Source organism: Tympanuchus pallidicinctus, unplaced genomic scaffold, assembly GCF_026119805.1.
Source record: "Tympanuchus pallidicinctus isolate F22 unplaced genomic scaffold, pur_lepc_1.0 scaffold20, whole genome shotgun sequence".
In the NCBI taxonomy this organism is placed as follows: domain Eukaryota; kingdom Metazoa; phylum Chordata; class Aves; order Galliformes; family Phasianidae; genus Tympanuchus; species Tympanuchus pallidicinctus.
This window is the reverse complement of record NW_026294722.1, coordinates 7,043,458-7,061,276: the sequence shown is the minus strand read 5'-3', so window position 1 is coordinate 7,061,276 and position 17,819 is coordinate 7,043,458. Positions and strand designations below refer to the sequence as shown.

Here is a 17,819-nt window from a genome sequence, read left to right as displayed (position 1 = left end):
TTTATTATCACCTCACAATTCTCTCATCTCCTGTCTAGCCAGAGAATTCGATATAACCACCATTCCAGATGCTTCTTTCCCGACGTACAACGGACACCTCCACCACCTGAACACCCGCAGTTACTGGCACGTCCCCAGGGCCTCGTTACTGAGAAAAGAACGTCCCGCAGCGCCACCAAGGAGCAGCAAAACCTCCAACATGGCGGCTCTCACCTCACCGCCAGCGAGAGAAAAAAACCGCCACTTCCCGCCGGCCAATCACACCCAGACCTACTGATTCCCACCCAATCACCGCCCGAGATCGTGGACCCGTGCAGCCAATCGCCGTCGGAGATGTGAGCGGGAGGCGGATTCCTCTTACTGTGAAAGACTCTTCCGCCTTCTTTGGACAGGCGCGGTTTCCGCTGGGCGGCGCTCGTTGGCTGCCGGCTGGCGGAGAGCGCTGACGCGAAGGTGCGGCTCGCGCCGGGCTTTGAGTGCATCGGCCGGCGGGAGACGTGCGTGTGGGCAGGGCTGCGCCGTCCGAGGGAAGCCGTGCATTGCGCGCGGTCACGCCTCGCCTTACAAAGCTGCGAGCACCTCTAATGTTCCGCCGTCCCTCGTTTAGAACAACGATGTCAGGGTGTAATTCAAACGAGCCAGCACGATGGAGTTCGGTAAACCGATGTAATGCATTACAGCGCTTAATTAAAAAACATTTTCATTACCGTCAGAGCACAGTACAGAATTACAGACCTGTGACCGACACGGGGCTGTGCTGATCCCGCATCGCACCGTGTGGGAAAACCGCGCGTCACAGCAGGCAAACCTGCACCGTGTAAATAAAATACTCATCCCACCGGTTTTCTAAAAAGGGAAAGAAAGCAAATGGGAGCTATAAATGGCAGAACAGCTGTACAGAAAGCGCTCAGCGTGCCACCAGATGTCACTGCAATTCAAGCAAATGACAAGCGGTATGAGGTCGGAGCGCGGCCAGCGCCGGGCTAATGGGCGCTGAGCATTAACTGCGGCATTCGCTGCGATCACGTTCTCTCTCGGCATACATAACAGTTTTGCTTGGCACGAGAAAGGTCAGCAGTAGAATTTGCATGGAGTTTTGCGTGACACGGACCGGAGCGAGCAATGAAAGCCTTCAATCCTCCTCAGCACAAACAGCTGCGAGGACTTCAACAGCGTTTTGGGAAATATTTCTTAGTTTCTCTATCTCCCCAGGCCTTTTAGAAAAGATGTTTCTTTCCTTGCTGAAGCCACAGATAATTGCTAAAATATGTCTCCCAGTTCAGTGAGTTCACTGGCCCTTCTGCTGATAGTTCCCTTCAAAGGGATCAGTTTGGCCACCTATGCTCCATGATATATGGCACCTACACTTAAAAAAGAATGGACAAAATGGAAGCAGAAGTGTGTTCAGAACAGGGTCTTAGAAAATTAGAGGTCCTGGAAAACACTGTAGTCAATAAAATCAGTGTTTGGCACAGGTACTGTTGCGTATAGAGCTGAGAAGGGTCAGAGCATTTATGCCAACCAGTTTTAATATCAAGTGTCAGCTGAAATAGTTGCAGATCTGAGATCATAAGGAGAAGACCAAATCAGGAAAGAAGTCAGTACTAACATTAGACCCATGTTGGCAAATGAATAAACGTTTAGAGTTGCCATTCTGTGTCTTCATGAGACAGTGCTGAAAAGTACACACAAGTAATACACAGAGCACTGACGAGCATTGAGCTGTTAAGTGCTATGCTCACAACAGACCATTATTATATTGCTATTACTAGAAGCTGGATTTTTAATAGGATACATTCAGATTCACTATTAATTTGTGACTAAATATAAAAATAAAACCTATATTAAAAATAACACTGCCTGTAAGACAAATCTCGCTGGGCGTTCACAGGAAAAGTCCAGTCAAAGTATTGAAAAATCAGCTGAACAAATATTATTGACATTTATATTGCTGGGTATTCAGATGTCAAGATCTCTGATGAAGTAAAGGGATTGTAATATCTAACCATTGAATACTCTTAAATTGTGGCATTGATGCACATGCATGCACACACAACCACAAGCTCAAGTAACTCCACATCGTTTTCCAGTGACGTGTTAAAAGTGAAAGACCACTCTCCTTTACTGCTCTCAGGTCAGTCTGCACTCTGATAGCATCCTCAGGTGGTGCTTAGTACTCTTTTCTAACGAGTACAATGACAAGGATGAAGGCAGTATTGTGAGTTCTGCTTGATGTCTGTAGCGCAGGAAAAGAGGAGTCACAAAGACATTATAAGAGCACGTATGTCTAGAAGCATACTCCTTTGTGCATCTGTATGCATTATTTATAACGCAACCTCTATACTTCAAAATAAAAAGTGATACTGAAATTCTTAAACAACTCAGCATGATACAGACATTTCCACCTATTTAATGTGATTTGCGATAGCCATCTTTTCCCCCAGGCAACTTTGGCACTGTAATGTTAAAGCTGTTAGTCCTGATTAAAAAGTAATTACTAAAAGCATATTACCAATTATGTCTTCTAATTAAACTTTTCTGATTCGCTTTAGAAAGAACCTTGGTAACATAATTCACATCTTGAACTGTGTGGGTTAAATGCTTGGCACAGAGGGAGATGCTTTCACATAGTGGATAAATAGTTACTGTAGAGATGGACACTCTTACCCTCTGTATACACATTTTTATGAAACTTCCAAGAGAAAAGCACATGGTCCGAGAGGAGAAAATGTAGCAATAAAAATGGAAAAAAGACACGCAGGGAAAAACAATGCAACTGTGAATCTCAGACTCAGTTAAGACCATCTAGTGCAATTCTGGAAGGGCTTAGAAGAGAACCACTTTTTCTTTCCCTCAAAACAATAGTAGAATCATATCAGAGTAACTGACAACATGCCTTTCTCCAACATTAGATCTTAATCCTGCACAGAACTAAGGTGAAATTCCATGTAAGAAATAGCAGTAAAGTCATTTTTGAAGCTATATAAACACTGTAATCTTTTCAAGTGCTGTTTGGTCAATTTTCAGCAACTGTTGAATCCAACTTACTTCCTAAACTGAGGATGTTGCTCTGTAAGTGACAACTCAGTACTACGTTAGCTAAAGAGCTTTCTTAACTGTTAACAGGAGTACCATTCACAAAGACAACACAAAACCGTGAAAAGCTTTATTGCAACCTCTCCTATTAAAATAGTCAGTTTTCTTACTGTTCTTAAAGGAAATAAACACTTTACAACTCCTCAGTAAAACAAAATGACATTTTGTCAAGCAGATGTACTTCATTGACATACTGTGTAATGTACTTTTTTTCTTGACATGACAATCAGGAAAGGCAACCTTCTCATTTACATGGATTCCATGTTTGTTTACAAAAACATACTCAAAAGGACTTTGAAACTGTGGATTACTGGACATTCTATGACTAAAATAGACAAGTTTTGAAAGTGCATTACATGGCAATAACTCTTGTGAAGAATTCAGTTTTACAAAATCCTCATTATAAGGGAAGTGCTCAGTTTGAACACAGTGCAGGCAGTGAAGTTGTCCTGAGAATTTAAGTGGTCATAAGTCTGCCTTCATGATAGGTGCATGCTACCACCACTACTTAATGGCTTAATCCTTTTGTTGTTGTCAACTAGAATCCTTCTGATGTTCACTACAGAACATGACAGGAAAAAAACTAGTACAGATTTCATCTGTCATGACTCAGTACCTGTGTGAATATTTAACAGCTTAGGAGCACCCTAAAGAAAAATGTTTTTTATGTACTGAAGGAATCTAGTGATCCCTCCCAGTTCCTTCCTAATGTAGGCATGCTCAACTCAGTCAGCAAAGCCAGGCAACTGGTTTAGTAACAGCTGCTGTCCATTCTTCTACAGCAGTGACAGACATGCAGAGATAAAAGGCAAACTTGGGATAACACGTGAATATTCAAAATTTTGTACATGCAAATACCCTGAGAGGCTACAGAAGGAACACAATGCAAACCAAACTCACTTTGCTGAGATATTCAGTTCTCACTTCTCTGATGTAGTGACTTTAAACTGTCTCTCTATAATCTCTTGCTCCTTGCAGTAACAAGGAAATTTTGACATTTGCAAGCATGAATGTTTCTCTTTCAGAACACAGCAACAGCATATTAGCACCAGTGAGCCAAGTATCACATTGGGCTCCAGCAACACCCATTGTAAAACAGTATGAAATAGCAGTCTCAGAAGAGAAGGAAGTTAACAATGTGCTGAGAGACAGTTCAGTGTTTTTGCTCAGGAAAAAAAAACAGTAATTGGAGGGGGGGGGAAAGGAATAATACTTTAAAATAGTGCCTTTTATTCAGCACAGGTTCTTCTGTGCATGTTTGTGTGTGCATGTGCCTATGTTTGCTTTTTACTTTGCTAATATGTAAAACTCCACTTCTATGGAGTTCAACAACAAGCAATAAACTTTAATGATATTACTTAAGTAAGCAAGTGTCACCAAAGTAAGGTTCAGTTCATGCCAAGAAAGATTCTTCTGCAGTTACTCAAGGTGTGTTTTACCCTACCTGACATTTGGCACAATCTGCAACAGCACTGAGAGTTTCTTTGCAGCAAAACTCATCCTGCAGCAGCTGACACAGTCAGTCACACTACAGGCAGCTTGCAAAGTACAGCAACATCGCTACTGAGTATAGAGAACATCTGGGTTGATTACTTCAGATGTGTTATGTCATACACCATCATATGTCATTTAGCCATACAGAGCCCCCCCTCCCCCCCCCAAAAAAAAGAGTGCATGAGTCAAGAACTGCCCCTTCTTGCTTTGCTCCATCTCTCTCTCTCTTTTTTTTTTTTTTTGGCCTATGAGGAAGAGCAGAGTTTCAGTTCAACTTCCCCTGTGACAAAAGAGCTGCAGCTCAATTGTTCAACAGTTACCTCTTTAACTGAGATACGGAAAGTAATGCAGGTGGACTGAAAGCACACAGTCTTTTTAATCAGTATAGCTATAAATCTCCAGCCTCACCCTAATCTCAGAAGTGTTCTGCCTGTCTTAATGGCTATGAAGACTTAACAGATATGAAATTTCCTAATGGAGCAGTTGTGTTACTCATTCAAAACAATTTCAACTTGAACTTTTGATCTCACTGTGCTCCAATATAAAATTAAATTCATTTTCTGTTAAATAGAAAACGAAAGCTCTTTTATGCAAAAAGTTAATAAAGAAATGATTATTTTTACTGTTCCCTACCCACAGATAACCACTGGTAATTGATCAAAATACATACAAGTTAAAAACCAAAATTAATTACCAAAGGTAGGTAGGCTTACAGGAAGAGTAATACTTAGAAGTTGGCTTTCACAGGAAAACCCCGCCAGCCCCAGCTGAATTCAACTACTGACAAGTGTCCTGCTGAAAACAAGCCAAAGTACATCTTGCATTTCTGCTGTTACACTGGACAGCTATGTAAGCTTTATAAATGACATCTGTCATCTGTGGACATTTCATTTACTTAGGAAAGACATCAAAATTGCATTTAAGCAGCAGTCGCTAACAGAAATGGCCAAATTATAGAATGAAAACAAATGGTTTGCCTGTTTTTTTTTAGTTTGCTTGTTTTTTTTTTTCTTAAAGAAAACTCTAACTGAAAGCAGTATGCACTGGATTGCTATGGAAGAAATTATAAGCATGCAATTCAAAACAAAGAACAAAATGGAGGATGTGTAAGTGCACATTAACTGGGTGAGTTCTCCAGTATGACAACACAGTCAGTTCCCAGCGGTTTCCAATACAACTGAGTTTTCACTGTACTATGAAAGAGGTGCTAAGCAGGTCAAAAAACCATCATTCATCAGTCGTTCCTTTGAAAGATAAAGACTACCCAACTGGGAAGCCTGTTCACTTCAAATCCTGGCATTGATAAATAGCCCAACTAGTAACATTAAGTTGCCAAACACTTGAATTTTCTTGGTGTTTCTACACTTCCAGAATTACTTGTTGGACCTTTTGCATTAGCACATACTCAACCATGAGTTAATTACAACTGTGGTTTTAAAAATCACTTGCGATTTTGATGAATAAGCAGAAATCTAAAGTTAGATGTCTGAATACATGGCTTGATTTTTATAGCATGGTTCTTTCAAAAAAGCAGCTCTAATAATTCCACCCAGACAGCTTTGAAAGTTTGTCATAAATTTTGCATGCAAGTGTTGAATATATGGGAAAAAACCAAACAAATAAACAGACAATCTTTTACTTACTAGACTGAAGCCTGTCACCAAGCCTGTTGCCTACCTCAAACCATACTAAATCCTCAGAACAAAAGTCGCAGAGCAAGAAGCATTGGGTATGCAGTACTTATGTTGCTATGCTTTCCCTGCTGTAGAAGATAATTTGAGGACACATTTTAATACTAATTTACTATTAGAAGCATTATTTTGCTTTGAGGTTCCTCTTTTGCGTTGCAAAGGATGCAGTCTTAGAGATCAATTGGTTTATAAAAAAAAGTAGCTGAGCAGAGCATTCAAAAAGTATTACTGCAAAGGCAGTGAGATGCTGAGAAACAGAGAGCCAGGATTCAGAGTCCAAGGATTCTACTGCAAGGCTCTGTTACAAGCTCAATGTACTGTCTTTTCTTTCCTTTCTCACATCTGCTTGATTTGCAAGTTTACCTATTTCAAGTACGAGTGTAAGAGCATAAGTGTAATTTGAGTGCAAAATTTCTCTGGTTTTCCTTAGTGAATGCAGCTGCAGAAGGACAACTCCTGTACAACCACCTGGAGGAAAAACCTACTGGTTGATCAGGTGAACAAGATGAGAGCTTCCCCACGAAGCAAAGTACCTTCATACACTCTGGTAACAATCACTCCTCCTGCCTACTGCAAACAGTGGAGATAAGGCACTTAAAATAATAATAATAATAATAATAATAATAATAATAATAAGGGAAACGGGCTGATTGGAAATTTTCATGCAAGTTTTGCTCATAACATTTCTTTACTTTCCAACCCCAAAACTAATGGAAATACTCAGCACAGTAACAGTCTTAAAAAAAAAATAAATGTATATATATATTTTATATATATATATAATATATATATGTAAGTGCTTCCCTACAGTGTCTGCCATGCAAATTGTAATTGGAACAGTGCCCAGAGTTGGTGTGATAATACAAACAAAATTAGAAATGAAAACAATAAAGCTGCACTGCCCATTTAAAAAACAGACAGTACAAAATAGTAAAATAGATCTGTTAGAAATACTCTATGCGATCTAGAATATTGCTAGCAACATAAAGTGTCTTCTCTTGATCTCTTCTAAATAGCCTGAGAGAATCCCTTTGAACCATTCCGCCTTGATTCATACATTACAAGAAACCACCCAGGCTTTCAGCAGATGTAGCTCTACACATTTTGGCCCTTAATACTTTCAGAGGTTTAGAACAGTACGTCCGGTTCGTTGGCTACCTGCCTGCTGTGAAACTCTGCCAGGTTTGGTAGGCTTCAAAAAGGAGCACAGAGCAATGCCACACAAGAAAGGGCTGCTGAGACTACTGCAAAGCTGTCCTGCATCCACTTTCCTTCATTCAGATGAAGTGGATCCAGCTCTCCTCGCATTCTCTAGGCATCTTGAGGGGGTGAGTCCGGCAAGTGAGGCTGTAGTTTTTGCCTTTGTTGTTATCCCAATATTCCTGCCCATTGACTTGATATCTTGCTGCAAACTGGACTACAGAGCACAGCTGAAGGAGGAAAGAAGGCACAGGGAGAAAAAATGTGAAAACATCAACTTGATCCTGCTCGTTTTTCTCAGAGATGCTACTGTGCCAATGAGCACATACTTCATGGAGACTTTTCCACTGGTTGAAGGTGTATCGCACAGATACTTGCTTCTCAAAAGCAATGTTGCAAACTTGGATGGTGCCACTGACCCCCAGATCTGAACTGCTCACTCGTTCAAGACACACCTGTTGCTCCTGAAGTCGGGTAGAGAAATCCATGCAGTCTGCAGGCTGCTGGAAATCAGGGACTAAGCACTGCATGGTAAACTCCAAGTTGCTGTACCAGAGGTCTGAATTTATGGAGAGCCTGGAAAGGACATGTAGGGGAATTGAAGGATCCTCCCCTTTCTGGAAGACTTTGACTTCAGTCAGCTCCAAGCCCAGAGCATCAGCAAATCTCACCTTGTTCATGCGACTCTGGCACACAGGAGCTTGACACTGCACTCGCTTCCTTCTTTCAGGTGTTGTAGGCAAAGACCTTGCTCGGCGGCGGATGATAGGCCGCAGTGCTGGATCACAGCTGCTGGAAGTGCTGCTCTGCGGCTGATGAGGCTGGGCCGCCACCTTGACTGGGGCACGGCTCACAAGACATGGGCTGCTGCTCGGATGTACCACTGAGGGCTGCTCCTGTCCTCGTCCTGCTGTGTCTTGAGCCCGCAGCATGTTCTCATAGAGATCAGACAGGTATCTGCGATTCCTCCGAGGACCGCGCACCTCCATTCTTCACTGATGGCAGCGCTGACGTTTACACTGCTGGGAGCACTGCCTCTCTGATGTAAACTGGGAAAGAGCCACGGACAGCGAGGATTTGAGGTTACTGCCCTGGATATAGAAGAGTAAGCTGGAATAACATATCCTTCTGCGAGGAAATGCAGAAAACTGGCAGCTCTCACAGCAGCTGGGGGCAAAGCAGAGCCCAGAGCGTTGTATGGAGAAGCTGAAGGCAGGCTCAGTGGCTGGTGAACTCGAGGCTGGTGGACCCGTTGCTCAGGCTGGAAAGAGATTCAAGACTGTCACCCGCGATGCTGGAGGACCGTAGACTCTCGCGCAGGCTGGGGACGGACTGGAGGCTGTCGTGTTGGGCGCCGAAGGACTCCAGGCTGTCACTGAGGTCGCGGGGCGCGTGAGGGCTGCAGCGGTGCACCCCGAAGCACCCCGGAGCACTACACGCCGCCAGCCGGGTCTGCAGGCTGTCCTCGCAGGGGCTGACCGAGCCCAGGCTCCCGCAGCGGCACCCGGGACACTCGAGGCTATCGCACTGGATGCTGGGCGACTCGCGGCCGCTGCCGAGGCCGGGGAAGGCTTGGAGGCTGTCGGGCGGGAGCGAACCGGAGCTGAGGCTGCCGCACAGGCTGGAGGGCGTGAGGAGGCTGTCGGGCGGGGCCGGGGAGGCGGACTCAGTACTGTGACTGGAAGGGGAGGAATCGGCGGCCGGGGTCTGCACAGCCCACATCAGTGCCCAGCTGCAGGCAGAGCACAGGCACCGGGCCGGCCGTACCGCGCTCCTCTCAGCACAGACCCCTCGCCCCCGGTCCGCCCGACGGCGCCTGCGCGGAACCCCAGCATTCCCGCCCACGCCGCGCCTCCCTGTCTATCAAACTGAACGGCCAATAAGCACCGCCCCAGGCGCATGCGCAGTGCCTGCCTGACGTCGCTGCCCTCCGGGTGCCCTTAATGCCGGCGGAGGCTGCAAGGGAGGCAGGTACAGGCGGGCTGGGGGGTGGTAGCGCTGAGGGGTTGGTGGGACCGAAGGGGGAAATCGAGAAGGTTGACTAATGAAGCATGACCTCATCATCTGTCTGCGGGGCCGTTCTGTAGCAGGAGCTGTTGCGTCTCCGGTGCAGGACTGTGCGGGGCTGCAGGCGGTGCTCTGCCCGCGGAGCGGAGCTGGGCTGCGGGACCGCGCGGCTCCGAACTCCGGAGATCGGAATCGATGGGACATCATGCCCTGCGGGGCTTTGTCCTGAGAAGAGGAGAGGCAGTAAGAAACGGGACTGTGTCAGATAAACGTCAATAGTATCCAGTAACACATACAAACAACAAATCTATCTATAGAACTGCAAAAAAACTGAGGGTGGGTGTAGAAAGGTGATCTGGTGCAGAGCATCTGTCACATCGTAGGAACTGTGTAGCCCCGGCAGGGGAGTGCGGCTTCTGGAAAATGAAGGAATGCTGTGTGCTCTGCTGTGGCTATTTTTAGTGGGATGGATGAGCAGTGAGAGGCTTGGTTTGGGAGAAAAGTGAAGCATTGGGTACACTTATGTATATGAATGTGCCACGAGCACATTTTCTGGCACAGAAAGGGCAACTCCATGCACCCAAAGCAGGCAGTGATCAGCGTTCAGTTATGAGCAGAAACACCCATCCCTGTTTGACCGATCCTCGGTGCAGGCAGGACAACATGAAGAGCTCACTGCACGGTGAAAAGTAGCTCTCCTAATGCTGCTGCACCTCATCATGTTTTTCTGTATCTTTACCAACAGTCCTGCAGACCGCGTGGTGTGTGCTGGATGGGCTGGGTGATGCTGGCCCGGCTCACCTCACTGCAGGGCTGTGTGCTGTCTGCAGAGCGGCTGCATCTCTGCAGCTGACGCTGAGCACAGCTCTGTGCAGCCAACTTGCTGCTGGTGCTGATCACTGGCTGTGTGCGGCCTTGGTGAGGTGAATATGTGACTGCTGAGGGATGGGATGGTGCATCCCAGTGCCGTTTGGTAGCTAATTAATGTTTATTGTACTGCTTTAATAATTACATTGTGTGGTTTTTGTTCTCTGCGTGTCCAGGACGTGGTGATGTTTGCGTTTCGCACGCTGTGCTGTGTGGACCAGAAAGAATGGAGTCATTGGAAGATTATGTAAAGATAAAGATGTAAATGCCACTTTAAACAAGTAATAATGGGACCGGGCATTCAAGAACATCCGTTATTACTGCACCGAAAGGCACAGAAAAAGGAAAGCCAAATCAATGAAAACCACAAAGGAATGGTAAAGTAAGGAAATTATTTTCTTTCTTTCCAGTTATACAAAGTACTATAGAAGATGTAACAAGCGCATGACTGCGCAGTTCAGATTCTCATCCTCCTCTCCACTCCACATCAACACAAATGATTGTGTGGTATGACCGTGCAGGTCACAAAGTGACAGAGGTGACTGCAGCACTGCTGAAGGCACAAAACTTGTCTTCACTCTTTTATAAACTCTTGATTTGATTAAAAAAATATCTTTTTAAATATTAAAGAATAATGGTTGAAGTTTTGTTGAGACTGTGCAAGTGAAAAAGGGAAGCAAGATTGATTGTGGCATTCACATTGTACTGTATAATTAATTTTGTTAAAGTGCACTGGGACCATGAGTATTCCATGGTAGCTCAATTAATAATTAATATTTACTATTTATTATCTGCAAAGGAACTTTGGGATCCTCTGATGGAAGTTTCTTTATGAAGGCTAAGTTCTCTTAATATATTTTCTAATTTAATTATGCATTTTGCAGTAATAGTATTAAAAATGTAGTATTATAGTAGCTGGATAAAAAAAAGCATAGTTACTATGAATATTAAGACTGTTTGCAACCAACTCTCTCTTCTTGAAACTTAATGGTAAACTTTTATTGAATTTCTATTCTGATTATCATAAACATTTCTATTAATGTGTGATACTGTGTTTAATCCTTGCTAGTAACAGTAATGGAAAAAGCCACCCAAGCACCAAAGGAGTAAAGAAATCAGTTTCTCATGTGAAATCTCCTGGAAGATTATGCAAAAATGTGCCAACTACCAATGAAAAGGTAAATCATACCAGTTCTTTTATAGAAAAAGGATACAAAGTTTATGTTAGCATTTGTAATAACATCACATATTTTCTTATCTTTTCAGACTTCCTGTGACACTCAAGACGATAACCAACGAAGTGTTTTTAAGAAGGGGAGGAACCAATTAGATGACAGTACTCAGTCAAAACAGTAATACTATTTAAAGATTGTCTGTTTAATTTGTACACAGTTCAAGCTGGCATTTAAATGCTTGTGATGAATTCTTGGCTTCATTGTGTTGCCTTTGAGGTCACTGCACTCAAAAGTCAGCATTTTTGAGGATAACAAGTTTAAATTATCAATATGGAATCTTGCTATACTGGATCTCAGGCAAAATTGGAATGAAATAAAGCAAAAATTCAAGGCTAGACAGTATTCTGTACTGATTTACTAAGTTTCCATGCAAATTTTACCTCAGTTCATGTATATCCAAATCCTTAAGGGGGAAATCAAAAGTTTGTAAGCTGGCGTTCCAAAGACTTTAACCATTCTAACATGATGTGATATTTCTTTTTGTTTAGAATCACAAGTGTTTGCACATCTCTGCCCAGAGTTGAAAGGTCAAAGAGGAGTCTCCCAGAAACAAGGCAAAGTGAATCTTTAGTGCACAGGATCCCTCCTGCCACAAAAGGCAGCACACAAGGTAGCTTCTGTAAAGTTAAAGATGTCCAAGTGCAACATTTTTATTGCAGTAAAAAAGAACAGTTGGAAAAGAATCATGAAGAACATGCTGCTGAAGCTGGTCCGTGCTCCTCTAAATGGCAAGAAGCATCTGTGAACGAAATGTTTCTTGATTTTGAATCGGTACAAATTATTAAAGAAGATGCTGAAGATGATAGTGCCAGTGATCTCTCTGATTCAGAAAGGATTCCCATTCCTCCATCTCCCTGCACACCACCAGAACTCATACTCAGAGCTGAAGAAATTGATCCAGTTTGTTTGGAACGTGTGCCTGATACTGGTTTTAAAGACTCAGAGTTTTACTACCCAGACTTCCTGCCGCCCCCTTTTAACTCATGGGACTTGAAGCAACTGGCCATCTTTGTTAATGTAGAAGGTAGATCTGAACTTCGACCAAAGCCAACTGGATTTCTTGAAAAATACATTGATCGTCTTTTGCAGCTGGAGTGGCTGCAAATGCAGACTGTACAGAATGAGAAAGCAAAGGCAACCAAAGCCAGACCACAGACTGCTCCCAGCTCTGTACGTACCCTAAAAAGCCCTGGCAAATGCAAAGCATCGCTTAGCCCTTTGCCTAACAAACAAATGGTTCCCCAGGAAACTGTTACAAAACTCCCCACGTGCTATTCAGGTCACAGGGTAGATCCATGCTGTGAAGAAAGTCAACGGTTTTATTCACATCCAGGGCACTTGAAACCATCTGAAAGAATGGGACATGCGATGTCTTCTCAGAGACAGTCTGGTGAAGTAAGAAATGAACTGAAAAAAACAACTGCAAAGCAACAGCTTCTCAATATGCAGCCATCTGAGAACAATTCTAAAATTCAAAGTGTTGGTAATATCAGACCCCCTAAGCAAGCACCAGCATTTCATGGTTCAGCTGCTCCTATCAAAGGCTTAAAAACATATGCATGTACAAACACAAAGAAAAATGGCAATGCTAACAATTATGTTCCTTCTAAAAAATCAGCCGGGGACAGAAAAATAAAAACAAATGGCACAAAGCAGACATCACGGAAATTTAAGTGAAAAGTTTATTAGTTGATGTTTCTTGAAGTGTTTGGCCAATGCAGAAGGGTCATGTTATCATTACAGGAAGATCCTGAGAAAATATGTTCTTGATTCATAGTTCTAAGTCAGCACTGTTCATTTCAATATATTTGATCTTAAGCCAGCAAGGCCAGCAGGAAATCTTTTCCCTGAAGGCAAGTCTTCCATTGGTCTTTCCTTCAGCATATTGACAATTGCTCAAGAGTATGAAAATTTAGAGATATACACAGTTATAAAATGTCCTCCTATTTGCACCAATTGAAGTTTGCTGAAGTCTGTAGTGTTTCTTCTGCACTCCTTTTTGTGCATTTGAGAGAATAGGATCTGAGCTCTTTAAAAGAGATGTTATTTTGTGACAGGTTTCATAGTGTTTTGTTCTGATGGGAAAGGGCTCAATTGTTTTTATAAAATAATGGAGCAGCTTATCTATGCAAAGTGAAACTAATTCTTCATAGGAGATGATGAATTTTTGGATGAATTGGATGTGTTTTTTTTGCTAGGAAGAAGAATGGAGATAATGTACTGGAATATTTTAATACTAAAAGGATTTTTTTAAAGACAGACATTTGTTAGAGAGCAGGCAGCTTCAATAGTGGCAGATTAATAAAATCAAATGCATATTTTTATACCCAGAAAACTTCACTGTTTACAGACAGCGTTCCTTCATGTTCATTTTGTAAACCTTGAATATTTCAAATTGCACGTGGATATTGATGACTAATGCCAAATGAAAATATTGCTGCACAATCTGTGACCTAATGTTCAAAACTGGTAAGCTCTCAAAATCCAGAAAATAGACTCTTAGGTTATGAGCTTGAAGACCAATGTAAGTTCAAGCAAAGATATATTTTGATACAAAAAATACCTATTCTTAGCCACCTGTGATGACTATTCTCTATTCCATGGCCCAGCCTGTGTCAGTTTGATTTGCTTCTTATCTGAAGATTTAGACAAGTGGCATGGGGAAATACCATAAAATTGTTCAGCCAGAGTTGAGTTCTGTCCTTAGACCCTCTGATTCTTCTTGTGTCTGGGATACAGGAGAATATGAAAGTAATTCAGCGAGTATTCAAGTGTCAGTTCAGCTTTTAGCTGGGGACTATCTTGTTGAAAATCTAGAAATTGTTTTGAAATTTGATTTTTAAATGAAATACTGAACACCATTTGTTCATCGTCAGCCACCTGTCACAGTGAACTGTTGATGAGAAGTAAGCTGAGGTCTGGCAGACTGGATTTTTACAAGTGGATCCTTCTCATTCCTATAGCTAGTGAGAAACCATCAGTTACTAAAGATATACTATGTACATAGTTAAACTGCACTTGTCTTGGTGATCTCATCTCTCTTGGTCTTAAGATGCTTAGCTGTTTCTGTTCTTTCATTGTGTCTACTAGGTCTTCAGCTTTGTAAAATTTCCAAGCATGGATTTATATATAGTTTAAAATGTGAGAATATTGATAAATGTAGTAATAAACCAGAGTATTTTACACGAAAACAATGCTCAGGAATAGACTTAAGAAATATTTTTAGTGGCTTTTTCCTAGTTACTGGAGACCAAATGTGAAATTTTAAATTGATGAAAGAAACAATTTTAATATACAGTATTATGTTTCCATATGCAGTATTTGTTAGGATACAGTTAACGTAAATGGTAGTTGCTTCTACATTCTGTGCTATGCAATTAAAGTGGAACTTAATCTCATGTCCTCAAAGATCATATAAGTTGGCTGTCAGAGGTGTGGAGAAACTTACAGGATGGCATTCAAATACCAGCAGCTGCAGAGCATTAGCACATGCTTGTGTTACAGTTTTATCCTTTTGTTTTGTTCCAGACTCTTCCTATATTTCAGCTGCTTTAGATGGAAAGGGTTTTGCATCCAGTGCTGGGATTTCAAGCTTTTGCCAAATTCAATGAGCCTTCATTAGCAGTTTTACTGATTTACATTAAGATTAGGAACAGTCGGATTGCTCTTGCTGATGAGCACGATTTTAGTACACTATTTTAGCACACTATTGTAAGCTCTAAAAGCAAGGTGAGCAGGATCAGAATGGCAGATTTTTTAAACACATCTTCGTAGATGCAGTAATTAGTTTAGTGTATTATTATAACGCTGAATATTAATTAGTGTATGCAAAATTACCTCTGATATGTTGCTTTATATTGGTGCTTCCTCAGGTTACAAGGAGAGCATGAAGATACACGCACGTTTTGCATGGTAACTTCTTAAAGAACAAACAGTGTTTCAGTCAGCTCTGACCAGAGCAAACTCAACTGGCAGAGAATTTTTTTTCTTGCAGACCTAGGAATTAGAAAATTCTGTTTTAATGTATTGCTTGTGGTCTAATGCACATCTAATGCAAATCTATTGCTGGAGACTTTCTAAAAATTAAATAAGCAGAAGTAGTGATGACATTGAAAATAAATTGAATACTTGTTCATCACTCATTGGCTATGGTCTGGACAAACAAAGTTTATCTCACATAATAGTTCTTGTTCACTGATTTGATAATTATACAGTAAAATCTACTTTGTTTGCATACAGAAATAGAAATTCTGATTTTTACCTCAAAAATAATTATTTAAATGGGAGATCTGCAAGTGTTGGAATTGATCCAGCACCGGTTTTGCTTCCATTTTAGCTTGTCTGTGTTCTGGACCTGTAGCTGAAAAGAACTCCCTCTATAAAGAAGACTATGGTTTATCTTTCTTTGATTTTGTATTAATGGGCATTCTCTTTAGAAACAGAATATAGCAGAAATGTTTATTTCATCAAATACATTCCATTTGGAATTAAAATATTTCCATAGCATAGTGTTTGTGTGGCTATTTCTGTATTTTCACTGTATTTAGCAATATGTTCTTATGTTTATGTGTTTTTAGCACTGAAGATGCTTCTTGAAGAAGTGATTTGAGATATTTAAATTGAGTGGGTTTTTTTCCTAGATATTGTAAAGGTTTATTACAAAACTAATAGCCTCAGGTTGCATTTTAAATAAATACTCAGAATCTACTTCAGTTACACAAGTATGAGCTAGGAACAGCTCTTGTTCTCAACGAAATTACTTGGTTACAAAGATGTAACCCAACAGTTTTGCTCTAATACGTATGAATGGTTTTCCATAGCACTGCTATGTAGTATTTTTAATGTATAATGGAAAGGATTTTAAAACAAATCTGTTTTGCTCTCAAGACACTTTTTTCCTCCATTACTTTCGTCTCTTTAGTCAAATACTGTGGTCAGCCATGGTTTCACCCCTTTGCACTCCTACACAGCCTGCGGCAGCTTACAATTGAAGGCGCTGGTTCTGATGTTTCTGCACCATACCTTCAGATCTTCATTTTGTTATCTACACAGACATAAAGCTTCAGCAGTTGCTCACTTAGAAGTTATGCTTCAAACAGGGATTGTTACTGTGTGAGCAAAGCATGCAATACTGGGAAAAGAGGCACTGTGAGTGAAAGAGCCTGGAAAGGAAGTGTTCAATCAGTTCCTGCTACTGTTCAGCATGCTGAATCACAGCATGGCCACTCGATGGTTAAGTGGATTGCATTTCTCTTTGCAAATGGGAGATTACCTTTGCTGGTACAAATTCGGTGTACTGGAATTACAGTACTTCTCAAAGAGGCCAAAAGATTCAGCAGTACTTTTTCTAAGTTGAGTTTAGCAAAAAACAGGTGTCCAGAAGCAGGAGCTCTTACCTCCCATGAGCACCTCTTCCAGGATGCTGTGGCTGCAGTTCTGTTGCACATGTGCTACCAACACCCTTCTGTCATCTGCTTCTGACCTGTGCAATGTGATGGAAGAGGGGAATAATGTGCACAGGATAACTATGCTTATATCCCTGTACTAAAATGTCTTGTTTGACTTCATCCTCCTTAATTATGCTGCAATTTTATTATTCTTCTGTCCTTTCTTGTGTGTCACTTATTGTTGACTGAGGTAACTTTTGTATTTCTCATTTAAAGGAATTTATTAGAAGGTTCAGAATAGTTCGGCTGACTTATTTAAATGGGTATGTGATACCTTCTTTGGAATTGATATAGTAATGTACTCTTTTTTTTTTTTTTTGGCCCTTGTTTTGAAACATTGTCTTTTCTTTATTGCTCCACTGGAATTACTATTGGGTTTCCTCAAGAAAAATAATTAAAATAGGCCAGTTTTTTGGAGTCCAGGTTTTGATGTTGGTAATCATTTGTTCATTCAAAGCTTTTGTGGTTATTTTTGCTGAAAATTTCATTGGAAAGTGATCTTGTAATTTAAAATTACTGCCTATTAACTACATTAAAAATGAGATGCTGCCTACTGGTTACTTAGCTGTAGTTTTTTCATTACCCACAAGATGGCACTTCTGAATTCTTTTTTGTAGAAAATTCCTTCACTGCAGCATTAACTCTTCACTCAGGGACCTCAGCCATGTTCCTGCTGCTGATCAAACCAGCTGGTTAAAAAATAATTGCTTCTACTCCACGTGGCAGTCACTTTTATAATAGTGCCCTTAAGGCAGCAAATGTATGTAAATATAATCAGTTTT

General features: G+C 41.5%; 3 protein-coding genes and 1 long non-coding RNA gene across 8 annotated transcripts in view; 1 reads left to right on the top strand and 3 right to left on the bottom strand.

Annotated features, from left to right (window-relative positions):
• The window catches only part of SYCP2 (synaptonemal complex protein 2), a 33,453-nt gene extending 26,233 nt beyond the window's left edge, over positions 1–7,220 (bottom strand). Inside the window, exon 1 of the mRNA XM_052683443.1 lies at positions 12–7,220. The gene's annotated coding sequence lies outside the window, so the exon portion shown is untranslated. The remainder of the gene's footprint in view (positions 1–11) is intronic.
• Positions 7,221–7,337: 117 nt separating this feature from the next.
• Positions 7,338–8,471, bottom strand: PPP1R3D (protein phosphatase 1 regulatory subunit 3D). The gene has a single exon (XM_052683453.1). The coding sequence runs from the start codon at positions 8,468–8,470 to the stop codon at positions 7,559–7,561; it is 912 nt and encodes a 303-aa protein (XP_052539413.1). The 5' UTR covers position 8,471; the 3' UTR covers positions 7,338–7,558.
• An 872-nt stretch (positions 8,472–9,343) lies between these two features.
• On the top strand, positions 9,344–16,098 carry FAM217B (family with sequence similarity 217 member B). Of its 5 annotated transcripts, none has more exons than XM_052683449.1 (5): positions 9,344–9,452; positions 10,532–10,737; positions 11,425–11,533; positions 11,622–11,707; positions 12,079–16,098. In XM_052683449.1, the coding sequence occupies exons 2-5, from the start codon at positions 10,643–10,645 to the stop codon at positions 13,265–13,267; spliced, it is 1,479 nt and encodes a 492-aa protein (XP_052539409.1). In that variant the 5' UTR covers positions 9,344–9,452; positions 10,532–10,642; the 3' UTR covers positions 13,268–16,098. The 5 variants fall into 5 exon arrangements, with proteins under 5 accessions (XP_052539409.1, XP_052539411.1, XP_052539412.1 ...); XM_052683451.1 differs by lacking the exon at positions 9,344–9,452 and adding an exon at positions 10,310–10,411 and having other exon boundaries at positions 10,532–10,732; XM_052683452.1 differs by lacking the exon at positions 9,344–9,452 and adding an exon at positions 10,311–10,411 and having other exon boundaries at positions 10,532–10,732; positions 11,431–11,533.
• LOC128080810 (uncharacterized) overlaps positions 13,561–17,819 on the bottom strand; it is a 123,962-nt gene continuing 119,703 nt past the window's right edge. Inside the window, exon 5 of the long non-coding RNA XR_008206896.1 lies at positions 13,561–17,072. This is a non-coding gene — a long non-coding RNA (uncharacterized LOC128080810). The remainder of the gene's footprint in view (positions 17,073–17,819) is intronic.